General features: G+C 40.5%; 2 protein-coding genes and 1 long non-coding RNA gene across 3 annotated transcripts; 2 read left to right on the plus strand and 1 right to left on the minus strand.

Annotated features, from left to right (window-relative positions):
* Nucleotides 1–1,351: 1,351 nt before the first annotated feature.
* LOC127780699 (glucose-6-phosphate/phosphate translocator 2, chloroplastic-like) lies at nucleotides 1,352–3,751 on the minus strand. The gene is made up of 5 exons (XM_052307652.1): nucleotides 3,151–3,751; nucleotides 2,809–3,034; nucleotides 2,310–2,532; nucleotides 1,723–1,936; nucleotides 1,352–1,612 (listed from the first exon to the last, which is right to left on the minus strand). The coding sequence occupies exons 1-5, from the start codon at nucleotides 3,643–3,645 to the stop codon at nucleotides 1,601–1,603; spliced, it is 1,170 nt and encodes a 389-aa protein (XP_052163612.1). The 5' UTR covers nucleotides 3,646–3,751; the 3' UTR covers nucleotides 1,352–1,600.
* A 5,858-nt stretch (nucleotides 3,752–9,609) lies between these two features.
* Nucleotides 9,610–13,233, plus strand: LOC127778524 (uncharacterized). Its single transcript, XR_008018518.1, has 3 exons — nucleotides 9,610–10,780; nucleotides 12,036–12,245; nucleotides 12,811–13,233. It is a non-coding gene; the product is annotated as an uncharacterized LOC127778524 (long non-coding RNA).
* Nucleotides 13,234–14,669: 1,436 nt separating this feature from the next.
* LOC127778523 (vascular-related unknown protein 1) lies at nucleotides 14,670–16,150 on the plus strand. The gene is made up of 3 exons (XM_052305142.1): nucleotides 14,670–15,314; nucleotides 15,473–15,538; nucleotides 15,688–16,150. The coding sequence occupies exons 1-3, from the start codon at nucleotides 14,883–14,885 to the stop codon at nucleotides 15,859–15,861; spliced, it is 672 nt and encodes a 223-aa protein (XP_052161102.1). The 5' UTR covers nucleotides 14,670–14,882; the 3' UTR covers nucleotides 15,862–16,150.
* The last annotated feature ends 7,457 nt before the right edge of the window (nucleotides 16,151–23,607 follow it).

A 23,607-nucleotide genomic window follows, 5' to 3' on the forward strand; every position in this document is an offset into this window, starting at 1 on the left:
CTCACATTTTCCTTCTATTTCACTTACATGTGGGACTCACGTATTATTTTATTTTTATTTTGCTGACTAAGATGTCACGCCAGCGAAACCAAGACATCTATACTGCCATGGGATATAAATTGAACGGTTTTGTATATTTAAGGGTGAAGATTTGTGGTATTGAGGATAAGGGATTACAAACAAACTCGGTGTAAAGTTGAGGGACATCAGGTGAGTGCCATCGCAGTGATCCTACCAAAAAGCACGAAAGAAACATCTTCATTGGAACCTAAGCAGCTCTGGCCTTTTGAGCCCAGAAAAGCTATCCTTCATTCAAGCACAAATCGTCATTTGGTTATATGCTTTCTCCAAAGGCATTCTCCAAATACTAGCGTGAGTAAATTGTATTGGCGGTACACGAACTTGTTAGGTGAAAGCAATCTAGTACATAAACTTGTAAAACATTCATTATTAGCGGTATACGAACTTGCTAGGTAAAAGCAATCTAGTACATAAACTTGTAAAACGCTCATTTTGAATTTTTGATACACAAACTTGTTAAGTGCATGTGAATCAAGTCTAAAAGAAAAACCAAAGCTAATCTTATTTTAGTGTTACTTAGGATGCTACATAAACACATGCGTGAGAAAAATGCTAAGTACATATTCAATAAAAAGGGTTAATAAGGCCTAAAGATTGTATGGAGAAAGACATAAAAATACTGAGAAATAATGCAAGGGGTAGAACAAGGAATAATAAAGCACAAATCAAATTTACAAAGATAGCATGTCTCATGTCCACTTCCATATGCACGTGTCGTCCTAAATCAGTGTATAACTTAGTAAAATTGATTATGATGTGTTCTTTTGACCTTGTTTCACATGCATCAAACAAATTCATGCACCAAAACGAGTCTTTTACAAGTTCATGTAGTAAGGTGCATCCATCTGATAAGTGTGAGTACTAGCACTGCAATTTACTCTACTAGCATTTGAAGCTAAAAGGCTCTGGCCTTTTGGAGCCCAGAAAAGCTGTTTTTGATACCAGAACAGATCGTCATTTTTGGGGTATATGCTTCCTCCAGAATCCTAAAATTCTCATTACATGCAAAGGAAAATCGCAAGAGTCCAACGCTGAATCCATCCCAGAGATCTCAGTGAGCAAATTGCACAGCACCAGTTGGGATTATTCAAGGATTTTCAGGGCCATGCCCTGTACCCATCCATCACCCAGCAACAAAACAAGCCGGACCGTAGTGTGTCAAGCATGCACGGCTGCTGCTCTCCGATCTAACGGGTAGCCCCCAACTCATTCTGAACCACACCTTGTGATTTGGACCACAGCACAAAATTCAGAAGCAGCAGCAGCAAAAGGTCAAGCAAAAAATCTAACAGCTTTATTTAGGCAGATCCACCTCTCTACATCATCATAGTCATAGTACAAGAACTCGACGAATTCAGAAGAAACATTGGCAGCTACACCTAGAGAAAGAAAAATGAAAAGAAAAGAAGATCTAATATATTACAAGGGATCCTTGGATATATGCTCATAGCATTGTTACATCCCGAGCACCGAGTCGCGACTTGTGGCGAAAATGGGTGCCATTTCCATGCTTATGCCATTACTTCTTCGCCTGAAAAAATGAGATGTTTTTTTTTTTTTGGTTAGAGATTCAGACTTATGTTCATGAATTGGCTCTTTTGTGAAAAATGTGATTTGGTAAAACATGTGCGGAAAATCTACCTGAGAGTAGATGAAAGTTCCGAGAATCGCAATGGCGGCTCCGAGGGCGTTGATGGGCTGGACCGGCGTGTGGAAGATGATGATGGAGGCGACAATGACGGAGATCCGCTTCATGGTGTTGCCGATGCTGAATGTCAGTGGTGAGATCTCGTCCAATGACATGTAGGACACTTGGTTGTACAAGTGGTAGAACACACTCTGCGCCGCCACCCACCTACAAAACCACAGAGAAATCCATGGCCACATGAATCAGCTGGATTATCACACAAAAATATCATCAAATCTTTTGATACTTCTTATTTCTCTTTCAGAATGAACTGAAGAAGATATTGCTGCTTAGGAGGAAATGATAGTGATAGGACGATCCTATATCTATATTAATTGATAATGGTTCTTTTTGTATAGAATACTTGAGTGATGTTACTGAAAGTACAAAGTATTGCATGCTGAAACTGTTTGAAAGCTTAGGTCAAGCACTTATCACTAGAAATTTTTTGGCCAATTGATACCCAAAAATCTCAACTGACGTGATGGTTGTGACAGTGAAACGGTGAGAAGTGGTACAAAGAAAAGCATGTGAGGCTCACCAGACGAAGTTTGGACCGATCTCGGCGACGGCTTTTTGCCAGCCGGCAGCCCACACCTTGGGCCCCTCCATGGCGAAGGCGAAAGGGAGGAGGATGACCAGCGAGAGCATGGAGAGGCAGGCGTAGTAGTTCATCCCGCTCACCGACTTGCCCTTCATCCCCTTCTTGGAGAATATGTTCCGGAACACGAATGCCAGGTTCGAGATCATCGCCCCCATGAATCCTGCATCGAATTTTCAGCAATACACGATGAACAGATTGATGTGATGTGTCAGGTTTATGAACAAATTGTGCACTTTTTCGTGGCTGGTGTATATTTCTTTATCTGACATAAGAAAACATATCTTTGGTTAATGGACAGTTCTTGTTCTGAAGAATTCTTGGAGATAATATCTATTTTTTTAATCAAAAAGTGAGGATATTTCTGGTGTATCTGCTGCAAGTATCTCCAGGATTTCAGGTGGAGAGACAGAGAGATGCAGAGTGTTTGCTCACTCACCAATCATGTTGAAATTGAGCTCGGTGATGGCGGCGAGGGCGCATCCGCCGATGATCGGGAGGAGGGAGAAGTAGACCGGCGCCGGGAAGTGCTCGCCGAGGAAGAACCTGGAGACGAGCACGCTGAACGCCGGCTCGCCGCTCTTGATGATGTGGGTGAACGACACCGCCACCTTCGCCATGCTCACCGTCGCCGCCACGTGCCCGATGGTGTGCGCGATCGCCACCTGCTCGTCCCACAACGAGCAAAAACGAATCCCCAAATCCAACGAACGCGTCAGAGATTCAGAATAGAACAGAATCAAGGAGGAGACGATGGTGTCCATGGTCAATGCGATCTCACCGGAGACAGGGCCTTCCAGAAATCGAGGTCGGTGGCGGGCGCCTCGGCGATCCTGGTGGCCCAGGAGGCGAGCATGATGGCGGAGCCGGCGGCGAGGGAGAGCGTGGACGTGAGCCACGGGTAAGGGAACGCGTTGAGCACCTTCTTGTTGTAGATGTTGAAGATCACGTTCAGCGCCCACCACGTCGCGAAGTAGACCCCGATCTTGGCCCGCCTCGCCGCCTCCTCCGGCGCCGCGCCCGCCGGTGCGGCCTCCACCGGCCGGGCGCCGTCGGCGGTGGCGGACGGCGGCGGCGGCGCCGGTGACGCGACGCGCGACGCCAGGAAGAACGGGTCCTGCTGCCGGTACAGGGGGCGCGCCGAGAGGGAGAGGGGACGTGGCCCGGCGGCGGCGGCGAAGAGGGGAGGGAGGTGGAGGGGCTTGAATAATGCCATGTTGGGCGCCGTGGCGGTCCCGGCCGTGGAGAGCTTGACGGAGGCGGCGGCGGCGAGCATATTGGCGGCGGGAATGGTGGCGCCGGCTTCTTCAGTTACAGTTACTGTGTTGTGTTGTAGCCGGCCGTCCGTACGTCTATGGCGGCGATGGGTAGGGGGGAGGTGTTGGGGGGAGGAAGGTATTTATAGGGAGCGCGTGAAGAAGAAGGGAGGCGGTTTTGTGCATGTATGTCGCCAGCCATGGCATCTTTCTCACCGTAGTTAGGTTTTTTATTTTTGCTGCCTCTGAATTATTGCCTTTCTTTTTTCTTCTTAAAATGTGTATTTCTTTTCTTTTTTTATACAGTTTGTCCGCTGTGTCGTTTTTCGATATTGCAACTATTTGTAATTAATTTATGGTCATGTTTTATGTATAATGCTCGGTTAATTGTACATAATGCATTATCGATCCACCATGCATGACTAAATTCAACTACAACCATATTGGAAGGACATAAATACTCTGTGTTATGTTAAGAAAAGGCTAGTGCTTCCACCATTTGTGCCTGCTAATAAGTAAATTGCTGCACAAAGTAGTATCTAATGTATGGACATGTTCATCTGTATATGTTTCATCTCTACTGTTGAAAATCCGTTTTTGCTAGAATGCATGAAACAGAATGATCAAATCTTAGCACATCTCAGCTATTCATTTAAGAAATATTTTTATCTTTTATGATAAAATAATGATAGGAATTCTTCTAATTCTAATCAACACATTCATTTGCACATATCTATTTTTATACCATACCAATTTATTCATGGTTTGGTACATATAACAGTTGATTCTTCAATTCTTTGTTCCTTGTGGGTATGATGTTGAAATAGCTCTATGATTATTTCTACAATGAAAAAAAAGACATCGACAACTACATTTTTGTTAGCAAGTGATTTTGTATATTACTTAATATTTTATCAAGGAATGCGTATTTTCCATGTTGCGTATGGGCTACATCTCGTTACAATTGTGAACATGTAATACTAATAATGTATATATTTCACGCACGTTTAAAATTGTGAAGAGAATTTGCCTAGCATTTGCAGGGAAGTGTTTTCACACTCTTGGCCACTTGGTATTGGCTTGCCTCTTGGTTGTTGGGTGGTACAATACGAGGGCTTTTCATTTGACCGCTGCTTGTACGTATATATAGCAGCCAAATGAGTTCTTTCGAAATTCTAAACATGCTCAAAGACTTGCGAAATCTCCCACCTTGCAAAATCAACATCAATATTGATGTCAACATGCATTTTCATAGGAGGATATATATGGATACTAACTACTCCCTAATTAAGCTCAGAATTATAAGGGATTACGCCATCACGCGAGGTGCTCATATGAACCAATAATAAAATGAATATCATCTGTTTAATTATAAGGAGCTAGTACTGTAACAAAACTGTGAAAGTGATTAAAATTTAAAAAATATACTACTAAGTTGGTGTCGAATATAATTATTTGCAGCCAACGGTGTTCTTTCGAAGTAAAACCGGAAAACGACGTACCCACCACAACGGTACAAAACCTAACACTACTGGCACACTACTAGTCGGAGCCTCGGAGGAGGTGAGCCGTCAACAGAAGAGCCATCCCGGCCCTGTGCCGGCAACGACCGTCGACCGCTAATTCTCACGTACGCCCCGACCCGAGAGAGCCTCTCGCCGTCCGTCCGGTACAGCGAACCTCACCACCAGCGTAGCCGCCTACCAGCTGCGTTTCACTGTCTGCCTCTTTGCCTCTCGCCCCCTCGCGCGCGCGGAAGGCGGAAGCTTCACGCGATTCACGCCGACCCGAGACCGAGACCTCGTCGCGCATCCGTCGTCCGTTTCTCTCCTCGCGTACCTCGCGACGATCGAAACCAAACGGACGACGCGGGCACACTGGCACGTCACGTCGACACGTCCTGTGCCGCGGGGCCCTGTCCTGTCCTCCCGGGCTCGTCGCGGCCGTCCGCTCGCTGCGTGACGGCGTGTGCGGGTCACCTAGCTAGCTAGCGCCAAGAGAGGAGGAGCTATAGGAAGGGGGGGGTTTAGCGGCGGAGAGAGGCCGTGGCCCCGCGTGGCGCGCGATCTGCACACCTCGGCCGTCCGTGAGGGACCCCGGTCACGTGGGACGTGGGCGTGGGGGCGCGTACTGTGCGGGGAGATTTTTTTTTCGGGGTGGGGCGAGAGGGGTGCACCATACTCCCTCTGTAAAAAAAAAAAAAGACAAACCCTAAGTTTTTTTGTCTAACTTTGACTGTCTGTCTTATATGAAATTTTTTTATAATTTTTTTAAATAAGAAAAACAGTCTAACGTTGGACACGGAAATCAGGTTTTTTTTTTTTGAACGGAGGGAGTATGCGAATAGCCTAGTACGACGACGGACGGACGCTGCAGCACAAGGCGCTGTCGTTTTGGGGTGCAATTTGGTCGATCGCGTCGTCGCTTTGTGGGCGTCCGCGCGCTATTTCCATTCTGCTGCTTCCCCTGAATGGCCACTACTGCTAAGCTAGTATAGCAAGTGGTGAAATTGGTGAATGGTGATCGATCGCCTCGCGGCTTGGAGTGGAGAAGGCGCTCTCGATCAGATATCCAGATCGATCGGAACTAGCAATGGGTGATCGTGCTGTATGAATTAGGAAAGGCTCGTCCAAGAAAAATGGTACTGTAATGTTACCACTATTCGACGAATATGGGCAAAGCTCCCGTTTTCAGGGAATCGAGAAGACAGACACATATGCTATGCTATACAACTTGCACGTACGATTGATCGATTCCCGATCGTACCGACGTATTTGTAACCTACTCGATCTCTCACTCTCCGTGCCGTTGGAATTTCGTGCTGTAATTTTTCTTTTTAAGATCGGTTTAACCCGTGCCATCGATCTACCCACACACACACATTGCCGACTGCTACCCATCGATCGATCAGCGCTGGGAGGTTTAGTGATCGTCGATCGTATATATGTTATGTACAGCTAGGTAGCTGCGCTTTAGTCTTACTCCTAGCTACGTGCCGTGTTTCGCTTGCTTGCTACTAGGACAGTACAGTACGTACTACTAGCTAGGATGAGGAGCAACACACGCACATCATCATGCCGTACGTTTTGTCAGCTGTCGCTGCCCACACCAACCCGGCATCCGCGCGGACCAGCATCGCGCGGCCGCGCCGTCTGTCTGCTTCCGAGCCTTTCCTTCCGCGGCCATCGGCGCATGTGCTGTCCTGTCACCTCGCGAGCTTTGTTCGCATCCGCCCCGCCCCGCCCAACCGCAGCTGCAACCTGCAGCGCGCGCGCGTCTGCTGCGGCCGGAGATTTTTTTTTTCTCTCTGCGCGGCGCGCGCGAGCGCCGTGTGCGGGTTTTTCACCACCACCACGCGATCATTCGACGCGCCACGGCGTTTCGATCAAGGCGTGCGCGCATGCGCGTCGGTTTCCCCGTGCGTGTTGCTGTTTCCATCGGCGAGTCGTACGTACGTCTCGCCCCACGTGGAAAAGGGAGAGCAAAATGTGTGTGCAGATTATATATACGCGGATCAGAAGTGAGGTCACGGTGCGTGCGTGAGCTTGAGTATATGTAGTCACACGGAAATCACGTATATATATTCAGCTGTGTACTCTTGTGTGTGTGTGTATGTATGGCAGTATGGGACGGGAGACTGTTTGGCATGCACTTTGGTTTCAAGAGGCTGGCGGTAGGTAGATCCGGCCAAGTTTACTCGTGGTGCTAGTTACAGCCACATGATTGGGGTATGTACTGTTGTCATACAGAACGTTCTAGCGAGCAAGAGTAGCACTCCTTTGCTAGTGATCTTCCAAAAAGAAAACAATAAGAAAGAATAGTACCCTCTAGTAGTATATTAGTTGTACTAACTTGTAAGTAATAATATGCTTTATCAGGCCACGAATATAAGAGATAATATGTTATTTAAGAGAGTTTAAAGTTGAGATAAAAATACTTTATATTCCTAGGAGATTTTACTTCACTAGAAAAGATAACTATTGCTTGAGAACAGGAGTAGTATACAAAAGCACATATAGGCACAACTAATGTACACATGCTCAACTTGATTATATTTCTAGTCCCATTTTTCATCAAGGATGTGAGCTCATCGTACTGATTTCTTTCGAACACCAAAATTTAAATGGAAGTTCAAATGAATTAGCTTAACTCATAAAATTCTTTGAAATACCCTAGCCACTCTCTTCGTAGAGAAAATAAAAGCAGATGCAGGATAAAAAATAATGTTCTTTCCATTCAATAAACCTATATGGGCACACAACGGTGTCTATTTAAGGCCCAATCTGGTCGGGGGAGCTAATTGGTGCGCGCCCCTCCACCGGCCACGTGGCCTTTTCTTTTTTGCGACTTCCCGATTTTTCTCTTTTTTTCGTGTGATTTTTTTAGTGATTTTCAGCACGATTTTTCCTTTTTTTCGTGATTTTTTCCCTTTTGCCTCCCTCCCCTCGGCGTATTTTCCATATTTTTTTTCATTCTTTTTTTTAAATTTGAAAGTTTTTAAATTTGAGTTGAAAGTTTTTAAATATGGACTTGAAAGTTTTCAATCTCGAGTTGAAAGTTTTCAAATCTGACTTGAAAGTTTTTAAAATTTGTCTTACAAATTTAAATTTCAAGTTGAAAATTTTCAAAGTTTAAGTTGAAAATTTTTAAATTTTAACTTCAAAGTTCAAATCTTAAGTCGAAAGGTTTCAAATCTAAGTTAAAAGTTTAAATTTCTAGTTGAAAATATTAAAAAAATTGAATTTAGATTTTCAAATTTTGAGTTAAAAGTTTTAAATTTTAAGTGAGAGTTTTTTTTCACGTATAGATTTTTTTGGATGACTCCTGGTCGGGCGCCCAATCGGGAGAGGGTAAAATCGGGCGCTGACGTCAGCGTCCGATTTACATGCAAAATTACTTTAAACTGATTTATCTCTTAAACTACTTATCCAAATGATGATCCGATTGCACTATTGAATTCATTGCAATTAAATCTTCAAAACAAGACCACGCATGGATATATTTCGACGAAAGTTTTTTTTAGCTTATTATTGAATTATTTTTAAATGTTGCAAGATGTTCCACCAGATATATCATAATTGTTTCACTAAGTAGATCGAAAATGTTTCACTCATTTAAATCGGGTGTTGTTTCACCTTATATAAAAACAATGTTTCAGCAAATAGCGAAAGAATGTTTCAGTTCACTGCAACATTAGATCTATACATAGTGAAACATTTTTGAGTACACTCGGTGAAACATTTTTCGGTGGAACAAAAAATAAACCAAATTCCCTTAATAGGGGGTTTCCAAAATATGTGGGTTTTTTGTTGCAATGGAATGTTTCGTTCAGTGTAACATTAGATCTATACATAGTGAAACATTGTGAGTACACTAGGTGAAACATTTTGGGTGGAACAAAAAATAAACAAAAAATTCCCTTAATAGAGAGTTTCTAAAATATGTGGGTTTTTTGTTGCAAAAGAGTATTTTAATTTACTGCAACATTAGATCTATAAATAATGAAACATTGTAAATACATTATGTGAAACATCTTTTGTGGAAAAAAGAGGAGCAGAAATAGGTGGGCCTAAGTAGGCACGTGGGGGAGGGGGCGCGGGGGGAGCGCCCGATCCGGCTCCCTCTGCGCCGGGCGACCGGCAAAGAGCATTTCCAGATTTTTTTAGTAAAAAAAATTCCGGAGAAAAGGAAATATTTTATTAATTACCGTCATTAACCTAAACTAATTGAGTTAGTTACGTCCTCTGGAATCGCTAATCGAGTTAAATGGAGTCGCGCGCTAGCGGCGCGTACGCGCGCGTTAGCTTTCCGAATCTGGCCTGGTGTATGGAGTCCCGAACAGGCCCATAAATTGGCGTTCGGAGCCCAAAACCTCTCGCATTTCCAGCCCATCAAGCCGCTTCGTCCTGGGCTTAGCCCACCACGTCTCTTTCTCAGTTTCTCGGCCCGTCCGCCGTTGGTTGGCTGCTTCCGCTCTCCTCCAATCCAAGGCTCCCCGCGTCCCCGCCCTTCTCCTCCCGCGCCGCCGTTCGCGCGCGAGAAAACGAGGCGGCGGCGATATCGGATGGATGATGCCACTGCCCTCTCTCTCTCTCTCTCGCCTTCGCGCGCGCGTGCTAACTCACAGCATTGGTAAGTGCGAGGTGATGGTGCCATTGCTGCTCGTGCGGGATGCGGTCTCGTGGTCACGAGGTTCCCTATGATGCCCGCGACGTGTTCGACGGTTTGCGCGAGCGAGGGAGGCGCGGCGGTGGTTTTGGGCTGAGCGTTTGGTGCCTCTCGTTTTCTGATTCCCTGTCGGTCCCTACTTCATTTCGGCATGGGATGGAGACTCGGGCCGTGCTGGGGTTTGGTGCTATACTGCTATCGTCCAGGGAGCTAAAACAGGAAACGGGTTGATTCCCCCGGGCTCGAATTCAGAACATCAATGCTTTGCTGGCTGATTGCTGCCTGCTCTTATCAATCATCCGCTTGCAGGACTGCAGGCTGTGGTGATTTTAGTGGTTCTCCATCCCAGTAAAATTTGCAAATTTCTGGATGTTGCACATCTCCTGATCTGCAAGAATATTACCTTCTTCAAGGAGAATAAACTTATGCTGTGAGAATTGTTTTATCACCCTATGGCCTCTGTAGACTCTATACGGGGTGAATATCAGTTAGGTCTTTTTCATGGAACCTGTGACCATGTGATTTCAAAATCTGTTCACGTTGTTGAATTAGTATATAGGGAAAGAATTTGTGTTGTCAGCTAATGGTTGTGCCTTTTGGTTCTGCTTCTGGGATCTTCATTTTGATTTTGTGACAATCTGGTTTGCATTTTTTTCCCCCTGGAATTACACCAAGAAAAAGCATTCTTTGCAGCTGAGATTTGATATGTATCTCCGGCATGTACCCTTCAGTAAACAAAGTATTTGAAATACGATAGGAATTAGTAGTGTCGGAAATGCAAAGCTGTACTTCTTTTGCTATTTGCCTGACGTTTTGCTTGTTTTGAGCTTTCCTTACCTTTTGCTAATCTGTTTACCTTTACTATGTTTCAGGGACAGGAGATGATTCTAGGGCCAAACATGCAGCCGTGGCATCTGGAAGCACCACAAGTTATGCAGATTCCATCTTCTCACCGCTGTTGCTGCAAATAATCTTTGTTAACTAATGGTACCCAGATTGCTTACTTTGGACCTATGCTTCTCCTTTATGTTCCTTCCTGCAACAAACTGCCGACATACTATTTATACTAGGTTTGCTGTTAGTGCAGTGAAATTTGGATATATCTATATGCTAGAGATTTCCTATCCACGTGACCTGATTGTACAATGCTGTTTCTTTGGTGGAATTTAGTATTTGCATATTAACTTCTTTAGTTTGCTCCCTGTATGCCCATATGGTTAAGTTGATTATCAGCTCCGTTTTTTGCCAATTGATAATCTGACAGGTACATTAGTTCTGAAGCTTCCGAGTTCTGGAGACATGCAATTGATGTCAATTGTTCTCAGGCATCTCTATCTTTTAACTTGGAGTATATCTATAATACATACAAAATTATCCATGTTTCTAAATTGGCTGCAACAGCTAACCTCAGCAATCACATTGATTAGCCACCTTCTATATATCTAGTTTGTAGTACCTAAAGACTAAACTCTCTAATGGTCCACCTAGATTGTTCCCAGATAGCACCTAATATCTATGAGCTGTGGCATAAAATATTCCAGTTACTGCTGGACCCTGCATTTTGCTGATAGGTACAAAAAGCTATTCTCCGCTGCATTTTTTTTAATGATTTTGCAATTTAGGACATACTTGATAGTATTATTATTCCGTGCTATCCTATGAACTGGCTTGCCATTAACTTCATACATCTCTCTGGTTTTATTCTAAGATCATACTTAGTATGTGTCAACCCCCATAGTATTAATATTCCCAGCATAGAAATGCTGCTAAGTTTCTGTCTTGTATTGAACAGCATATTCTTTCTTATATTGAATTATCTGCACTGAATATTTGGAGCCTTTTCTTGCTGTTGACTAGTTGGAGTAATAGTTGCATTTCCAATGATTTTTGTCCCAAAGACAGGCTAGCATGAAGCTGTAGCTGGAGTTTTTCCTGCGCTTTGCCTGCCACCACTGAGCTTAAAACATGGACAACATCATTAAATCAAATCCTTAAGATTCTCCAAGGAAGCGAGGATTAGTAGCAACAGCTGAGATCCCACATTCCCACTATTTACTAGGATAATGATAAGTACTAGTACTATATAACACATTACAATTCACATTCGTCCATTTTCTGTACAGCCTGTTAGTCTTCTCAAAGGATTTTTGTTCCCTAATTACCCTTACATTTGTTCTTGCACATACAATATTTCTGTTTTCTTGATTCATGTACCTCTGAATCATTTTCATCTTTATTTCAGGTCTTGTAAGCAAGTCATGGCAGGTACGGTGGCACTAGTATGTTTGTCCCAATAAGTCAATGCTCCCGTGCCATGGATTCTTATATGGGGGCCATATTCTATTAGCCCTTCAAACATACTAGTAGGGAAAAACTCAATGATTTGGCTCTGAAATGTCAAAAGGAACCCCAGAAGTGCTAATTTGATTTACGCCGTCAAAAACGAATTCAGGTATAACTTTCAACACCATAATCATTCTAGCTATTATGAAAAGACAAGCCATGTGCAGAAGTTGTGAGGCACATAATCTGAACATCAATTTTCATTCAGACAATGAACAGGCAGATGAAAACGAGCCAACAATGTTTCTTTAGAGAAGAAACAAATTACTTGTTTATCACTCGATCGGTTAGATGAAAACTCGCTATTCCCTACAGAAGAAACTAAATGCTTTACAGTGCTGCTCTACCTTTTGTTTCAGTCACAAGTCAGAATATTAATCAGTCTAGGCCACTTAAAATTCGATGTAAACGTTGCAAATATAGTACCGATAAAATAAGCAAATTATGTCTATGTGAAGTCGTTTTAGCAACCATGACAGATCCCTTTCATGTCTTATTTGTTTGCATGCATCTCTTTCAAGTTTACTATTGAAATGTTCTCTCTTTTTAGGTGCAATTTGTACCTCCATAGTCCATACTCCAGGACAGATTCTAAATGTTGTACATTTGCCTTCTCAGTACTCATTCAAGGGACAGGTTTTGTTTTCTATTTCTCACTTTTCCTTTTCTTCCAGAGGAATGTCTGTTTGCCAGAGGGCATGCAGAAAACCAGGAGATGTGGTGCCATGCTGCCATGCAAAGAAGAAGTTTTTGTCAACCACAACACATGGGCACCAATCAATCATCCATTAGAGGTGTGGTTAGTACTACTCTACTGCTCATCAGCATGTCAGCCATCCTGTCTCTACAATTAATCTTGTATAGGTAATTAGTCTACATACTTATAGCACCCTGTGTCATGTGGTCATCACCCAAAATGCCGTAGCTGATACGTTGTTGATGGGGATTGGGCCACTGTGTTATGCTCCCATGACCTGAAATTAATTATCAGTTCGCTGAAAATCTGAAACCGGTGCTTGTAATCTAGTTAGACCAAGCAAAATGCATGCCACTTGTTATTATAATGAAGTGGCTTTGATACCATCAATTAACTACACTTTCAAAGCGAGGTTACTAAACTATATTGATCTTCTTCTTAATCCATAGGAAATTAAAAAGGCTCAAGTTTGTGTCAAAAGATCAAAACAGTGGACATAAATCTATCACTCCTCCCCATACACACAACACGTTTTGGTCTGCACGTTGTCGACCGTGGCCCGATCAAGTACTGATCAGCAAGCAAAGATTTTTTGAGAGCTAATTAATCATGGTGTCTTAACTAGTACTGATATCCATCTTTGAAAACCTAGTTAGGCTGTGATCGAATGCAATTAGGCTTTAATTAATTAAGCTGTCATATGGTACGGAATTTCCCGGACTGTTTCTTCGGCGCGAGCACATACATATACAAGTTTGATATCTCAATGATTGCTCATTGCTGCAGCGTATTGCAAGGAATACTATATACTTATATGGCTCTCACGACGTGCGGCGCACTAATGATGGATTCGGTGCGTGCGTACGTGTGCGTGCGTGCGTACGTCCGTCAGTAACGGTAACAACGGCCGGGGGGCAAACCAACAGAGAGAGAGAGACCAACTGCTGCAGAGACCGGTGTCGCCATGTTCATCATCATCAATTCATCATGCCTACCTTTGCTTGCAATTTCAACGCAGCGATTGGTGCAGGCATCTGCTTTTTCCTCAGAAAGTTTGTTGCGAGCTTGACAATGTATGTCCATCCTGAACTACCTGCAGGTAAACACATCTATATCCTCCCCCTCAATTTTGTGGAAATTATTACCGAAATCCTTCTGTTTTTATTTGAGTTTAAAATTGAACTAACCAACGTCATGTTGATAAACATAGAGGGAGTACGATTAATTTAAGGCTCTTGAGAAGGTACAGGGAGACTGTATTTTTTTTAAAAGAAACTTCTCTTACGTAGTTAGATATGAGGGTAATAACAAGGGAATTGAGAATTAACAGGTTTCTGCCAGTAATATATTGACAATCTAAGTGTCTATTCTTTTGAGCTAAATGCTGAGTGACCGATTGGTTCGTGACAATTATCCAAGGATACAACCGAATGAATTAACTATTATAAAGTTGAAACGATTTTCTAAGAGATTCATATATATAAATCTTTTTAATAAAAGCCGCATCATTTAGTAGTTTAGGAAGCATGCATTTATCCGTTAAATATAATGCAAGGAATACAAGTAATCATCTTGTGGTGAGTAGAGCCTAGCTAGCTAGACTATGTCACATGGATTCAGATGAGCAAGGGGATGCGGCTGGAGTCCTGCGTATACACTATAACAAAAAAAAAAAGGGAGGAGGCGTGATTGATTAGGTCGGGCAACTTCTGAAACCAAGGCAAAAATATTCTCCGTTTTCCTTTTTTTTTTAAAAAAAATTTGTAACGGAAACAGTGCCCATATACTGTTGATCTTAACACCCCAACCACCTTACTCTTTCTTTTCTCCTCCCTCCTCGTGATGTCATTCAGCTTCACACCTCTCTCTTCTCTTTCTCTCTCTCTCTCTCTCCTGTTTATATATATAGAGAGCCAGGCTGTATGCATCTTTGCAAAGCCATCCATTAATTCATCCATTCGATCATTGGGTACAACACAAGCATAGAAGCTTGTACGATTAAGTTGATCAGCTTTAGCTATCACCACCTTTGCTTGTAACATCAAAAGCATGGAGGATTTAGTTAGTGGCTCATCTGTGATGAGGAGTGCCATAATTAGCTGCAGTAGTACTAGTGAAGATCAGCAAGCTGCTGCTGCTGCTCAAGCTCAGCCGGAGGAGAGCACCTGGACCGACTACTTTGTGGATTTCATGATGTCCGAGGAGGAGAAGAAGAGGCAAGAAGATCATGGTGCTTCTTCATACTGCTCCCATGGCGGAGATGGCGTCTATGGCGATTGCAGTGATCAGAAGGAGCTGGAGGAGGAGGAAGAAGGAGAGGAAGATTCTATGATCTCCGACGCCGCGTCTTGCGCTCCCGCGGCTGCGGCGTTGCCTGATAGGTACAAGGAGTTGAAGAAGCTCAAGAAGAAGGTCTTCAAGGCCCTGGATCATGATGATTCCCTGGAGGATACCGCAAGCTCTCCAGTAAATAGCCCTAAGGTAGTTACAGCTAGCTTAATTCCCTATATATTTTTGTTGCTATGAAGGCTTAAAGCTAGAGAGTCTTTGTTTTTTTTAAAAAAAGAAATAAAGAAAAGAAAAATTAGAGATTACTAGCTAGTTGGTGTTGATTTGCCTGTTTGATTTGCATCTTTCAGGTCAGTGCTTTGACACAGCTGGAATTGAGCCCTAAAAGGAGGTGCAATACCAGGGACCTAACCAAGGTAATTAATTAAGTTCAATCAATAATCAGTTGGTGTTTTATTGAAAAGATACTATTATAAATTGTCCATCCATTTTTTTCAGGTTTCTAGAAAAGTAGTAAAAATATTGTCTTGTTTTAACATCCTGTCTCTTTTTTTTTTCCTTGAAGGAAGTTGGGATTGGAGATGATCGTGGAAGAGAGGGGATGGACTATGCAGATGCAATGGTAGAGGGGGTGAGGTTTGTTGATCAAAGTCAGAAGAGTGTAACTCCATGTGGAGAGCTAAAGGATAAGGGGCTTTGTTTGTTTCCTTTGTCCATGTTGCTACACTACCATGGATGAAAATTTGAGAACTTCAATGTAGAGCACGTGTAGGGTTTATGCCTTACATGAATGTGTGTGGGATAAATGACCAAAAAATATAGTGTGCTGAGATTACTGTGGATATATTTTTTGGGTGAAAATATATGTGAATATATATTACCGCTCCTGCTCTCCTTGTTTCATTTTTTTTTCCATTTTGTTTTACTTACCACTAGTTATGCTCTGTGCGTGCAGTTTATTTTATTAGATATCTATATGGATGCTCCTAAAAGCAACAATATATATAGATGGTTATACTTGGTCAAATGGTACAAAATTGTCATGGTTATTTACATGGTGTTTTGAGATGTTGTGCAGTACAAATTAATGAATTAAGGTGAGTTGCTCTCCTGCTGTCCTGCACATATATAGCTATACAGGTAAGTTCCAACGATTGATCAGAGGCCATGTAACTTAGTAAGACATTAGTATTAATTAGTATATTCACAATTCACAAATGAGGGAATGACTAACACATGAGTTACAGAACATGTCAATGCTCTACCTTTACATGCATGTCTCTCACTTTTTGTTCGATGTAAAATAAGTGTTCCCAACCAACCGATGCCACTAGCTTATCAGCATGATCAGATGGGCTATCTACCAACTCCTTTTAATTACATCATGGATGTACCTGTTAACTCAGTTACCTGATATGTAGCTAATTAGCTATAGCTATTACTACCCACGAGTAGCTAATTAATTAGCAAATGCAATGCTAAAAATTTAGGGTTATCTTGATGCTAAAAGAATTTCATTCTAAGGAGATAAAGTGGATAAACATAAAGGCAGCATATATGTGCAATGACCATGCTTGCAGCCCATGAACAAGTAGTGGTTAGGGAGTAGCTTTCATGAAGGGAGAATAGTTAAGTGCTTGACTGTTGCCAAGATTTGAAAGCTAAAGGACTTATTAACAAACCAATTAAAATTTTAAGGGCTAGATGACCTCCCCCTAATTTGGCACCTTTAGCTTGTCCCTTCATGCATGTTAAAACAATATTTTCTTGCACCATCTTTCGTAGCCTTATCAATCGATCTTAGGAGTTAGGTTTGCAAGCATGAAGTCTTGAGAGCTACACCTATGTATAGCTTTTTCGTTTGTACGTCTCATGCATGGTTCATCTTGTTACTGTCTGAACACTTGACTACTGATCCAAATAACCAATTGCCCGCTGTCTAGATCAAAGAAAAGAACGAATTCTACGTCGTCAACTACTGTGCGATGTTAATTAATCTGAGATTTCGACATTGCTAATAAATGAATGTGGGACATCATATCGTGTACTTAAAATGAAAAAAAGGTTTTGAGAAATATATTGGCATGTAATTTTTTTGCGTATTCGCGAAAAATAATGACTGAAAGTACATGATGTTATTATGGCAAAGTAATTGCTCTATCCTCATCACGCTTGGAGGTCCCTCAATAACGACCTGTTTTTTTTTTTCTTTTGATGTGTCTATTGATTAACATGAATTATTCAAGAGCCCGCAGCTGAATTCAATATATAGTTTCTGGCCGGTTATCACTGTAGCTCATTATTCATTCTTAAAATATATAGCGAGAAAATACATGTAGTGGAAACCACATGTGTAGTAGTGAATCCTGGACGTAGGATAAGAAAATTGATGCATGCGATTGTTCACGTCATACTAATTTACTTTTACTGGTCATATATATTTTCCCTAGTGTAACCGGGCAACCGAACCTTTCAAAAAAAATTTGCTGGGTAAGTTATCCAGCATAACTAAATTTGTATGTTTTTAACTGAACCTGTTGCCCCATAAAGATATATGAAGAGATCAGATTAATTAGCATCTTAATCTAAATGTTCTTCTGCATTTTTCATCTTATGAGTTCTTATATATGAACAGGAAATATATTAATTAGCTTCAGAACTTAAAATTAGTATTTTTAGATGACAGTACTTCAAAGTTAAAATTAGTTGATACCCTTTCATGTGTCCTACCAGTTTATTTTGATAGAAGCCTTTTGGTGGAGCTCCAGCTGCAATAATTCTTTGCACCGCACCATCTTGTTCATATTTTAGATCACGAAGAATAGATGCTTAAATCATTATATTTTAACCTATAAACTCCAAAATCTAGAGGTTTGAGGTTTGCCAAACAAGCCCTAAGAATAGTACATTGCACTTGTAGATTTGGGCCATATATGTTGGCCTGCATGTTACTGAAGCTTCCAACCAAAAGGTGGCTAGCTCTGAAAATAAATAATAAATAAACAAAAGAGATTATCTTAATCCCCAATCCTTATTAGGTACCATCCTAATCACTACTTAGACAGTGTCTTGTCCCTTAAAGAATATCTTGAAGACTAATTAATCACTCTGGCCTGAATCATCATCAGTTATGTCGTAATGCACCCTTCACAGAAAGTTAGAAACAAGTGGAACAAAGATAGCCTCTTGAATGTCCTTGAGGACTAGTGTTTGGAGAAGATTTTTTTTTTTGGGGGGGGGGGGGGGGGGGGGGGTGGGAATGGAAAAAAAAAAAATGAACTCAAACTGAGAAAACTGTCATGTGTCCATGTGCACGGCATTAAGGTTGTTGGCACATATGAGAAAAAAAATTGAAATATGTTATCTTATCCACGTCTTGGCTGCCCGTGTATCCATGATTTATATTCTCCGGCCGTCTGAATTTAAAATCGCAACAAGTTGGAAATTATTTTGCGGAATGGTGCAAAACATCAAAGAATTTAGAAGAAGTCAATGTTCACCAATATTTTATTTTATATTTCAGGGACAATTATCCCGTCGCAAGGAAGTGAAATTATGATTCTTTTGTATGTTGATGTAATCATGTTACCGTCAAACAACTGAAGCTATATGACCTGCTACAGTGCTCCTCAGGTTTTCAGATACCAAAACTAGATTGATTCCTGGGGTCTTGTTGGCCCTAGTTCTCAGCTTTAATTTGAGGAGAGGAACAACACAAAAAGTAGACTGTTTTCTGCCAAAACATTGAAAAGACAATTCATGTTTCTTTTTGCCTTTTCCCCATAACTACTTATTGATCAACGCAAATCTTCTGTATTAAATTATCTGTAAATAATTGAATCACAACTTTAGATATACTCCCTCCATAAAAAAAATCCAATCCTAACTATGAATCTAGACAAGTGCTTATCTATGTTCATATCTAAATTTATATTTTTAAACGGCTTCTCAAACTAACTTCCAATATGAAATATACAAAGTACAAAATTTCAGTAGCTAGGCCGGTGCAGTTTTCCTCATTACATTACACTGTCCTGTCGAAGTGTCGAACCGTCTTTCAGAGGTTCAGTTGATGGTGCATGGATCAACCACAAGTTGTTGCATGTTTTTTCATCCCCTTTTCTTTTCTTTTCTTTTCTTTTTTCTTTTTCTTCAGAGATGGCAACAGTTTGTTGTACTGACAATAAGGTTTCCGTATGAGTGATGGATGCTTCACCTACCAAGAGAGAGCTAATTGGTGAGTGACAAAGAACATAATATGTTGGAGCTAGCTCACATGCATGCTGCCTTGGCTTGTTTCCTTTTCTTTTTGCAGGCTCGTTTTTTTTCTCTCCTATCCATACAGGAGGTTAGTACAGTTGGCCTGTTGGATTGCTCCATTTCTCAAACAAATGCTGGATTGTGCTCACTCACAAATCATGGCTCATTAGAACATACATGTGAGAATCTTGAGATGTCGTGATCACATAAAGCTTCATACCGTTGTTAGCTTCAGAGAGGGAACCATGCATCTTTTTTTTCTTCTTCAAAAATACGCAAAAGAATTATGCATCTTCATATTAAAATTTTAAAGTTTTTCTTAAAAAGAAATTTTACAGTCATTGAGAGATACCAAAAGTTTTAGCGCAAATTTGGTACCTACTAGTATCTCCTTAAGAACTGCAAAATCACTCTTTCGGAAAGGCTATGCTCATGAAAATAAGAAAAACGCATCACGTTACGTGCCAACACCACTACCACACCCTTATCTTGGTTTGATCTATGCAACAAAATAGTAAGCTGCATTACTCAGAGTTCAGACACACACTGATGAGATGGGTCAAATAATCAAATTTGAATTCAGAGTTTGATCTTTCTGTAAAATAATTTGTCAACTCAAATGGTCTCTATTCGTTCTTTAAAAAGTGTTCTCTCCTCAGCCTAAGAATTTTAGAAGGTTGGTGCTCGATCCTTGTATACAGATGAATAGATGGGCAAGTACAGAGTTGCAACTTGAGTATAATTTAATCCCAGATGTAGGCATTTCAGCGTATTCCAGCAACTGCATTATATATCTTGTTCTTTTCTTTTTGGAGCACTTGGTAGGTACTCAATCGATTTATGGAGAAAATACTGGATTAATTTGTTAATTCTGGACAAACAATATAATATTCTGCAAGATTTCAACAGAAATTCTGTTAGTCGTCTAGATATATAGCATGACTAGAGAAATCAAGAAAAGATTGCAAGATTCCATAGGAAATATGAAAAATGTCTGAACCAACTGCCAAGATGGAGAGGTATGGGAGGAACCACGAAATCTTTGATTGTGTTATTTGTCTTTGTCCCAGTTACCCCGTATCTTTGACAAGATTGCAATCCGTTTTTTTTTTTTTTTGGTCATTTGTCATCTGATTCAAGGGATGATGGTTTTTTCACATAGAATACACGGCAATCATTGGATAGAGCTGCCCACCACTACAAAATCCACGACTTAGGTTTTGCATAGAAAAATTACAAGGAAAATGCAAACGCATATGCGCTGGTTAAACTAAGTATTTAAGAAATTATTGGTAGTCAAAATTATAAAAATTTAATCAAATTTTATCTTAAACTTTAAATATGTGTGACCGGAGAAAATAACTACTTCGTTTCAGGTTATAAGATGTTTTAACTTTAGTCAAAGTTAAACAGCTTTAAGTTTGACTAAATTTATAGAACAAATAGTAATATTTTCAACCCAAGACAAATTTATTATGAAAATATATTCAATTATTGATTTGATGAAACTAATTTAGTATTATAAATATTACTATATTTGTTTATAAACTTAGTCAAATTTAAAACAGTTTGATTTTGACCAAAGTCAAAACGTCGTATAACCTGAAACGGAGGGAGTATTAATTAAGCCATCAAAACTCACTCAGTCTCGAGCTTTGGCCCAAGGCTTGGACCAACCCATAATATTTTGTGCTACTTTTATTTGCACCTATACGGTGGAAATAAGGTTTAACTCGTAGAAAATGCTTATTATTTAGAGGCTTATTGGCAATCTAATTTTGCTCACAGGCTCAATCTTTTTTTAAATAAACTCGCATGCTCAATCTAGTTTATGGGAAGTTTGCTCGGAGAAACGCTCAGAGGTCTTCCGACTAGCTCCACAATGTGGTGGGCTAATTATTCACATCTTTTTGGAAGTTTGCTTGGACTGATAGGGATTGGGCATCTCAAATTAATGGGCCCTGACTGAATCTAGGGCTATTGTACAGTATACTAGTAGCCCTTAACTTATGCCTTTATGAAAGAAGAAAAAAGCATACTACCTTGAGGGTAAATGGTGCCGTGGTAGTTTAGGCTGCATTTGGGAGGACACGGAAAACAAAGCACGCGATTATTATAGTGAGATTAATTAAGTATGAGAAAAAAAACTTGAAAATTGATTAATATTATTTTTAAAGCAACTTTCATATAGAAAAATTTTATAAAAAATACACCGTTTAGCAGTTTGAAAAAGAGAAAAGTGAGTTGGGAAAGAGGGGTAAACAACACAGCCTTAGTATAGGCATATGGATTTCAGCTAAGGCCTTGTTTAGTTCCCAAGAATGAATTTTTGGTTTTAGTTGTCACATCGGATATACGGACACACATTTGAAGTATTAAACGTAGTCTAATAACAAAACAAATTACAGATTCCGCCAGGAAACTGCAAGACGAATTTATTAAGCCTAATTAATCCACCATTAGCAAATGTTTACGGTAGCACTATATTGTTAAATCATGGCGTAATTAGGCTTAAAAGATTCGTCTCACAATTTACACGCAAACTATGTAATTGTTTTTTTTTCTTTTGTCTATATTTAATACTCCATATATGTATCAAACATTCGATGTGATGGGTAGAAAGTTTTTGTTTTGAAAACTAAACAGAGCCTAAACATGTGAAAATTCTACCTTGAGGTCAGATGATGAGATGAGCCCACATTTAACTCGCCCGCGGTGGATGGGATTGCCAAATTAACCAAGTTGGCCTAAAAACATATTACGAAACAAAGCTGGTGAAAGATCTATGGTGTTAACTAAATCTGCGAGGCAGTTCCTATATATAGTAAAAAAGAAAAGTTAGTTTTTCTATTAAGTGTTTGGTGATGTATTATGAAAGTATATTGCATATAGCTTGTTAATTCAACATGGTGGACCGGCCGCTCAATGCAAATACTGGTGTTGATGGGCCATCTAGCTACAATTTTCATTCATCTTATCTTCACATGGGCTGGCTGGGGTCTTGCCGTCTTGGACATAGATGTTTGATGGGTTTACATGTCACATTGTTTAGAGAGAAGGCTATATATTGTCACAGAAGCTTGTCTATAGATTCTCTTTCCTATCAGGGGTTAACCTCAAGCTCCTATACGCCATTGATCAGCATGTATGAACAGCCACGACGAAAGAGAGCCATGAAGCAACAGGAAGTTTGGACATTATCTGAGTTCCAACCTACGGCTTCGGAACCCTTCCCTTTCCACACACAGATCTCAACGACACATCAGTAAATTAAGTGTTAGCTTAAAAAGCTCGAAAAATAAATCATTATTATTTTTTAAAGCAACTTTCGTATGGAAATTCTTTTGCAAATATATACTGTTTAGTAGTTTGGAAAGCATATACATGGAAAATAAATATTGGGAAAATGGAGTATAGAACAAAGATCTAAACAAGGAGGAGGCAGATCAATAACATTGTCAATTGGTGGTTGAAACAGTTGACTGAAGATGGAAGCCCCTTGAAGAGAAGGGCATGGCACATCTGCAAGATTTCAGTATGTTAAAGCGTTCGCGCCTTGTTCATGATCTGTGCACTTGTAGTCTTGTACTACTGCTGTACTTGCTTCATCAGATGCTGAACTATATATTCTGAGTTTTATGTATGATTCAGCTCAAATTTGACCCAAGTTACACTTAATGAATCAAATGATTTATATATTTAAAGAAATAGTGAATTCCTCTAATTACCTAAGCAAACATATATGGACACCATATGTTGTGGCTGTAAGCCTGTGTAAACCCTCCGAAGGGCATATCCGTTTGGGGACAAAACGAGCTAAGTGTTGGAAACTCATAAAAATCATACCTAAAAGTTTTATAAATTTATGAAAAAAAACTACATATAGGTGTAGATATAAAATACATTTTCACAATTCTCCAGTTCAAACTTAACTTTATTTAGGTGTAACAAAAAAGACAAATTTCAGGTGAATAGTGTCCTCTTACTATTCACCTGAAATTTGTCTTTTTTTCCCTCTTAAACGAAGTTGAGTTTAGAGTTGAGATTTGGTGAGAATGTATTTCATATCTACACCTATCTCTAGTATTTTTTTTTCATGAATTTACGAAACTTTTTGATATGATTTTTATGAGTTTCAAACACTTAACTCGTTTTCATGAAAATATGTCCTCTTTCGTTTTGGAGGAAATTCAAAGGTTTTGGATTCCTAAGGATTAATTCATAT

This window comes from Oryza glaberrima, chromosome 7 (genome assembly GCF_000147395.1).
Source record: "Oryza glaberrima chromosome 7, OglaRS2, whole genome shotgun sequence".
In the NCBI taxonomy this organism is placed as follows: Eukaryota; Viridiplantae; Streptophyta; class Magnoliopsida; order Poales; family Poaceae; genus Oryza; species Oryza glaberrima.

Bases quoted from the DNA above. Each gene is read 5' to 3' on its own strand.
- LOC127780699 (XM_052307652.1), bottom strand. From the start codon at position 3,645: ATGCTCGCCGCCGCCGCCTCCGTCAAGCTCTCCACGGCCGGGACCGCC. The intron at 3,035-3,150 runs GTGAGATCGCAT...TGGGACGAGCAG, and splicing joins TCTGGAAGGCCCTGTCTCCG to GTGGCGATCGCGCACACCAT. The intron at 2,533-2,808 runs GTGAGTGAGCAA...AATTCGATGCAG, and splicing joins GCTCAATTTCAACATGATTG to GATTCATGGGGGCGATGATC.
- LOC127778523 (XM_052305142.1), top strand. From the start codon at position 14,883: ATGGAGGATTTAGTTAGTGGCTCATCTGTGATGAGGAGTGCCATAATT. The intron at 15,315-15,472 runs GTAGTTACAGCT...TGCATCTTTCAG, and splicing joins CTCCAGTAAATAGCCCTAAG to GTCAGTGCTTTGACACAGCT. The intron at 15,539-15,687 runs GTAATTAATTAA...TTTTCCTTGAAG, and splicing joins ATACCAGGGACCTAACCAAG to GAAGTTGGGATTGGAGATGA.